Source organism: Ammodytes marinus, assembly GCF_949987685.1.
Source record: "Ammodytes marinus genome assembly, chromosome: 16".
NCBI classification, from domain to species: Eukaryota; Metazoa; Chordata; class Actinopteri; order Uranoscopiformes; family Ammodytidae; genus Ammodytes; species Ammodytes marinus.
This window is the reverse complement of record NC_137220.1, coordinates 23,772,954-23,781,197: the sequence shown is the minus strand read 5'-3', so window position 1 is coordinate 23,781,197 and position 8,244 is coordinate 23,772,954. Positions and strand designations below refer to the sequence as shown.

The 8,244-nt window shown below is 44.2% G+C and overlaps 1 protein-coding gene across 1 annotated transcript in view; it reads right to left on the bottom strand.

The window, feature by feature from the left end:
• cep112 (centrosomal protein 112) overlaps positions 1-8,244 on the bottom strand; it is a gene marked incomplete at its 5' end in the record, with an annotated part of 136,182 nt that overhangs the window by 33,053 nt on the left and 94,885 nt on the right. The window contains one exon of the mRNA XM_080044108.1: positions 43-105. Coding sequence (XP_079900234.1) covers positions 43-105 — 63 coding nt within the window. The remainder of the gene's footprint in view (positions 1-42; positions 106-8,244) is intronic.

Sequence of the window (8,244 nt, the reverse complement as noted above, 5' to 3'; positions counted from 1 at the left end):
AAATGGGGGGGGGGGGGGGTAGAAGAAGTGAAAACTGATTACCTGGGCAGACTTGGCCAGCTTGTGACTGTACTCCTTCTCAATCTGCTTCAGCCTGCTGTTGGTCTGCAACGAGAAAGGAGAGAGGGAGAGTGTGAGAAAGAGATATGCAGACGGACGGATAGAGACACACAAAGGGAGGGAGTTCTGAAATTGAATCTTCTGTTAGGAAGTACACACACACACACACACACACACACACACACACACACACACACACACACACACACACACACACACACACACACACACACACACACACACACACACACAAGTTGACCTCTGTGTCCCCACAGCACAGGGCATGGCAGTGTGTCCCCTCCCCCTTGGCACAGCTCCAGTCACAACAGTCACTTGTGCCAGCAGGTAGTGACGGGCACGGCACACAGTGGGCACAACTCCCCTCTGATCCCCTGCCAACAGTTCATCACTTAGGGGAGGGTGGGGGGGGGGGGGGAATTAAAACGTTGCAGGCAATTAGCTATAGGGAGAAAAAAAGCGTAATGATCGGGGAGATGCAACACGCTTGAGACAGAATAGGAGTGAAAGGAGACCGTTGTTAGGGGTTCATTGAGCTTGTCGCTTGACTGTTTTGTTTTGGGCTGTTGCTCTGTATGGGAAGCACGCCAGCTGGAAGGCAAAGATCGCAAGTGTCTAAAACACACGCTCAGTCCGCGTTCAGCTAGCCGTGGCCGTGATGCCAGAGTTTTGAATGAGAGGCTGAACAGTGGAGTGAGATAATTAGGTGTGAATTGCTAGGATTCAACGTGGATGTGAATGGCTGCTTTTACACGCGGTGACATACAAGGGTTCATGCAAGGATGGTTGTTTCTCTAGGTGGGGGGTGTTATCAACTCATGTCTGAAAGTGTCAAGTTCTGTTTCCCAGTATTTAAAAAATATATATTGTTCAGATTCTTCTGCTATAATTATCAAAACCTGGATAATGCAAAGATCCACATTGATTTTGAATAATTACATCTGTATTAAGCACATTACAGTTGTCCAATTGCCATTTTATTTGCTCATATTTACTGTGTATACATCATCACCGTGCTCTTAATAATAATAATAATTGATAGGTTTTATATAGCGCTTTATTGCCTAGGCACTCAAAGACGCTTTACAGGGTTCCAGGTTCAATTCATTCACACACAGTCATACCGGTGGTGGTAAACTACGAGAGTAGCCACAGCTGCCCTGGGGCAGACTGACAGAAGCGTGGCTGCCATTTAGCGCCAACGGCTCCTCCGACCACCACCTCAAACATACAGCAATCATACACATTCACACAAGGCAAGGTGGGTGAAGTGTCTTGCCCAAGGACACAACAACCATGACACAGGTGGCCGGGCGGGGATCGAACCGCCGACCCGCTTAACCACCTGAGCCACAGTCGCTCTTCTGTTTAGCCACGCCTTGTGATGTTGATGATGACCTATTTAGTTTTACCACAGTGTGTTGCAGAACCATCTCAAGAATTCTAAAAAACTCTGAACACCTGCTCTAAGTATAACCCCACCTATATATTTTTAAGTCTTGAGAACATCCTGTTTAATGATATCTGGAAATATAAAAAGAAAAGAAAATAACAAACCAAAATGCAGTATACCTGATTTATAAATAAAAACACCCACAGGACACACACACACACACACACACACACACACACACACACACACACACACACACACACACACACACACACACACACACACACACACACACACACACACACACACACACACACACACACACACACACACACGTTGTTTTAGGTCACTTTTGGGAACTTTACATACTCTTGCATTCATTTCCGTAACCATTGACACAAACATTTGTATTTTAACCAATTGGAGACACGGTTTTGTCCTCAATCCTTTACGTCTTAAGTCTGTGTCCCTTAAAGTGAAACACACACACACACACACACACACACACACACACAATGGCTTGATTCCCCCTGTCCTGACAGCCACTGACAGACAGACAAACTCCCTTTAAAAACCACTGCTGCAGTGATCGCAAACCCGCACAGCCGTCAACACCTGAGCTGCGCTTGGACTGTGCTCCCCGTCCAAACAACTTCCTCTGAGCGGACACACCTGTCACCACGAACAAAACAAAGCCATCACCAAGGATACCGGCCTGTCTCCCTAAGCCAGGACTCTTTGAGTGGCAGCCCGGTGGTCCCTAGGGGCCCTTTAGCAGCTGATGATGATGAAAGAGGGTTAGACAAAGACGGACGCAGGACAAGGCAAGAGGAGGGACTATGTGTCGGAGAGGGCCGCAGATGGGTGTCCCTCCAGGTTTTTCCTTCACAGCCGACACATTTGTTGTCTTCATCTCAACTTCGGTTTAGTCAAAGTGAGACAGACAAACTCCCTTTAAAAACCACTGCTGCAGTGATCGCAAACCCGCACAGCCGTCAACACCTGGCTGTTGACGGCTGATGGCTGTGGTAGTTAATAGATTTTTTTTTTTTTTACCATAACTCTTGTAATAGACTCTTTTAAACAGCTCATTTACAAGCAGGCTACATTTTTTTTTTACCACCTAAAAATATCTATTCTAATTATTTTTCTTTATGACATTATCTTTGTAGTGCATACTATGAAAGCAATCACAAATGGGGTGGAGACTAAATGTGACTCGGTAGTAAAAAAAAAAGAAGTTTACATCAAAGCTATACATCAGCATCACCTTTTCCAATTGCCTGTTAGGCAAGGAGGTGTGCGTGACTGTACTGTATACGAACGTGAGCTCACATGCGAGTGTATTCATGGCAACATATGGCCATATCGACACGCAAACAGGCTCAGATGTTTCATGAAAACATTACGAGCTCGCTACTAGCCTATTCCCTTTTACCAACAGCATCTCAAGGGAACATAGCAGGAGGCATTATACATCATCATACCTTATACACCTTTTCTATACTATCTAGACACACATTTAATAAAAAAGGGCTGAAAATAGATGAAGATATGGATAGTACACATGGAAAGAAAAATAGCCTGACAGGACTGTGACAAATACAAAGGCAAAATCAAGAGCCAAATTAAAAGCCCGGCTGTACGTGTGTGTGTGTATATGCAAGTGTGTGTGAGTGTGTGTAAGCAGCACTTTCAAAGAGACTACCTGTGCCCTGCCAAAAGCATTTTCGCGCTGAAGGCACTTTGAGGCTATATCGCGCTCTTCAATCGCCTCTTAATCCTAGCTGTGTGGAGTGCGGCTGCTTTGAAGTGTCTGCGTGTTTGTGTGTGGGTTTGTGTGTGTGTGTGTGCGTTAAAGAGAGTGGAAGTGGATCTGAAGGCAAGGCATGCACCGCTTACCAGAACTTAATTAATAATCTGCAGTGGGAACCAGGCCGAACACACACACACACACACACACACACACACACACACACACACACACACACACACACACACACACACACACACACACACACACACACACACACACACACACACACACACACACACACACACACACACACACACACACACACACACACACACACACACACACACACACACACACACACACACACACACGAACAGTAAAGAAAGGGCTGATGGGAGTGGCAGAAAACAGGGAGACAACTCTCTCTCTCTCTCTCTCTCACACACACAAACTTTAGCAAAGATATGTCACTTATTCAAAACACAGACAGTGGACAAACAGGATGCTTAAAGGCCAAACACACATCCATAGTTTGATCTACAGCTGTTTTGGTAGTGAAATTTGCTCAAGGCGTGCGGCCCCATTGTTCAGGATGGACCGTTGTAATCGCTGCTAAATAAACAACTCTTAATAGAGTTATGCAGCATGACAACACGACAACCTGTGTGTGTGTGTGTGTGTGTGTGTGTGTGTGTGTGTGTGTGTGGTTGTGTGTCATTGTGTGTATTGTTTCCAGTATTCTCAGAATGTCTTCGGTGCACTTTATAGTCCCCGGACAGGATATTGCCTCCATATGGCATTTTTTTTTCGACGTTATGTTTCCAATCATCTCACATTGCTAAAGAGCAATTATGGTTTTCAGCGTCGTCCTAAAGCTGAACTCTTGACAGACGATATAAAACTACACACAAGACCTGTTGACGACTCAACGAATGATGTCATTGCTGCACAGCACAGCACGAAAGGACACATGTTGACGACCTATTGACAGGTGATAAGGGTAAAAGGGGGGGCGGGGACCTAGTTTTACGGGTCATAAAACACACTCTTTTTAAATAAGTTGTCGGTAGTTTCACCCTGCGTACCACATGCTGTATAGTACACACTAGGGAGCTGATTTGTCGGGGTTCATTTCTCCAAAACAAAACCAAAAAAACTGTTTTCAAAGAGAAGCTATTGCACCCAAAGCCTTCAGTTTTACTGGCAGCGGTATTAGTAGGCATTCAAAACAATCCTTCACTACGCATGTCTCTCATAACAATTTGAGTCCAATTTGGCAGCGAGGGAGTAGTGAGCTGGGAGATGTTATTTGCTCGTTTGTCTGTAATCATTGCTGTCTTGACTGTGTATCTGCGTGTGCGAGAGAGAGACAGAAAAAGAGAGAGAGAGAGAGAGAGACACACGGTGGTGTAATGACAAGAGGCTTTATTTCCATTTCACAGTTTGCCATCACTGCCTTGTCAGTAGTGATTCTCTTAATCCCCGTTGCTGGCTGTCACTGCCACATCACACAGAACACATACAGAAATAATGCAGGGCGGGCACATGCAGGCAAGCGCACACAGATAGACACGCACACGCACACACACACACACACACACACACACACACACACACACACACACACACACACACACACACACACACACACACACACACACACACACACACACAAGGGCAAATCTACAGTGACTACACACTCGACCAGCCGGGTAATCTTGGCATCAGAAAACCATTTACATGAGTGGGCTTAACATCTAACCCACAACATAAGGCCAAGTAGGGAAAAAAAGTAGTTTGTTTGAGGCACTAAATGCTTATTACTTAATGGATGGATTCGCTTGTAGAATCAGACTGCTTCAACATAAGCAGGTGGACAGATGTTCAAACCACAGAAAAAGTGACATCATGTTTTCTTAGCTTTAAAGCCCTATCAACAAAATCCTTTTAACGATGTTATTTGGGGAGTGAGTTGCATGACAGTAAGCATCTGAAAAGTGTTATGTATATATTTTTTTATATATACGTATATGGCATATTTATCAACCAAATGAAATACATATCATCATTTAAGTTTGAAATTCAGTTAAGATGAGGCAGGCTATGTGCTCTGGTTCCTATTACACAATTAAGTATTTTTAACCAATCACAGCAGAGAACTGCCGGAACGTTCTATACATTTTGTTTTACTGTTTCCACGGAGACTGTTTGATACGGCCAAACCCACAAAGTCCTGTCAAATGTCAATGTATTATGAAATATTTTTGTCATTAAGGACACCCAGCTTTGATAACACACTTGTGCTAACTGGGATGATAGCAGCGATACTGCTCAATCAAGATGTTACATATTTATAAGAATGATAAAAAAAAAACTAAAACTGTGATAGAAGTGTGATTTTCTTCCTGTGGTACACCCTCTTCTATTCACGCCTCCATCCCCACTTTGATCAATGAGTCTGCCAAATGCTTTCGAGTTGACTGAGAAACTTAACCCAAAAAACAGAGCCCAATATCGTGGTGTCCCACTTTAGAATCCACTTCAAAAAACCAAAGTTTAATCTATAGCACGCAACACGATGGGAGCTGCTTGACGCCATGTTTTAATGCGATTGAGAAAGTGTGTCACTTCCCTCCCTTCCTCTCGGATGACTTCAAAAAGTGAGCAAGGGAGTCGTGTGATGTTTTTTTTTGGGACGGCAGAGCCTTTAACTTTGACTCTTTCATCTGCCGGGTGACTCACTCTCTCTCTCTCTCTCTCTCTCTCTCTCCCTCTCTGCCGTTGGGCGCGATGGTGCACTGGAGGAAACCAGTAGCTCAGTAAGGTCTGGGCATGCGTGCAAACATTCTCACAAACCCGAGAACACAATCTCGGGCCCGTGAAAACCCTTTAATGTGTGTGTGTTTGTTGAGCGGCTATATGATGTAAACCTATACCAACAGTACAGAGATACCATGTATACACATAAGGCCAATAATGTGAATGCCCTACTACGCCAAACATTCAAAACTTCTCCCTTTTTACCCTTTTAAAATGGCATCCTTCGCCTCTGTCTCCCTCCCATCTCCCTCCATCTCTTTGTCTTCCTGTCAGTCTGATAGTGTGAGGCGAATGTGAACGCTCTTTGATCCTCCCTCAGCCAGTGTTTCTCTCCTGCTCCTCTAATCCATGACAGAGGGAATAATGTGATTTGGTGCATCTCACAAAATGGCACAGGATCAACCCCTAATAAAGCAGTGGTTACAGGGGGGGGGGCAACAAGGCAGAGGAATAAGACGTGGCTATGACAACAACGACGACAACAACAACAAACTGGTACCACCATCTTCTGGCTGAGAGAGAGAAGGGTTCACTCAGAGAAGACGGTCTTAGAGGGTCAGGATCAATGCTTGTGTAAATGGATTGATATGGGTGTACTAGAAATGTTTCCCTTCTATTTTCTTTATTATATTATCCAGATTTTAATGTTAAACGTCTCTGTAGTTTGACGAGGACATGCAGGTGTATTGATTCTGTATCATCATCACTGCTTGTGGACATTCTCCTTGTGTCAATGTAAAATAAAGCCAGCCGCCGTGTCTGAATTGCTGTGTGCGCATTTTTTGTTGTTGCTCTTAACCGTCCTGGGTGGCCTGTTCACAAGTACACAGCTCTAAATAAGGATGTCAACCCAACAAACATGCAACAGTGGAAAAGCGCCAAACACCCATTGAGAACACATTAAGATCCAATCAGTCCAACCACATTGAGGGACGGTCAGGGACGCATGATGTCCACACATGGAGTTGTAGTGTGAAAGCAGATGCATCTCGGGCCACATTAAAGGATCCTCTAGTCTAGCTCTGTGCAAAGCCCAACAAACAAATGTTATACACAGAGGATTTGTATTTTGCCAAACAACTTAAATGAGGGTTTTTGAAGGCTAACCCCTAACCCTTATCCAGCTGTACAACTGACAACCACAAACAATTTCTCCTTTTTTTTTCTCAGATTCTCACAAATGAGATCAAATGTAAGTCTGTAAAAAAAAAAAATCAGCCCACAAATGTTCCCTCAAGACATAGTAGGACACTATGGAAGAACTGCAATCCATCAAGACTGAATCACAATATGGAATACAAGATAACAGCCTATTATTGAGCTTACCAAAAAACACACACATTGGATTCATTTCAGGGAACTAGTCAAACACATTTACTGGGTTGATTGAGGAGTTCATTACGATGCTTAGTAGAAGTTAATTGCAGCCAATGACACAACAGAAGAGCACATGGAGTGTCACCGGCTGTGAAACAACCTGTGAAATGTTTAAAACTGCAGCGTCATCTCATAACAGGTGGAAATGCACCAAATTAAAACTTCAGCTCCAGGACGTCATCTCATACACTAGCTAAGAGCCAGCCTAACTTTCAGAGGGAGGGCCTCTTAAGTTTTTGGATGTGTGTGTGTGTGTGTGAAAGAGAGAGAGAGAGAGAGAGAGAGAGAGAGAGTAAGCACTGCCATGATTTTCATGTCAGTGGAATCACGTGGGGCATGTCCCGAGGGATACAAGTGCTTTGACACGGAGAGCAGGGATTGGCTCTTGCATGCCAAAAACCTGTTTTCTCATTGGCTGATGTTTACCTCCAGGTGGTTTTGTCACACTTGGTTAGTGTTTGATGAAATGCCCTGTCCCTTTGATCTGAAGTGAAAGTGGGCATGCACTTACACCCACAAGCACACACACACACACACAAGCGCACACACACACAAGCGCGCACACACAAACACACACACACACGTTTCCTACTACTTGACAGAGAAATCACCAGAATGTGTGAGCTTCACCCAATCTTCACATCTGTCACATTTATGGTGACATTTACACCAGCAATTAAAAAAACATTAGAATGAGAGCACTTAAAATGACAAAGTGAACGCAGTGCATGTACTATGCAAACATACCGAGTACAAAAAAGTGTGCACACACTCTCTCACACACACTCATACACAACCACACAGGTCCACACAAACATAT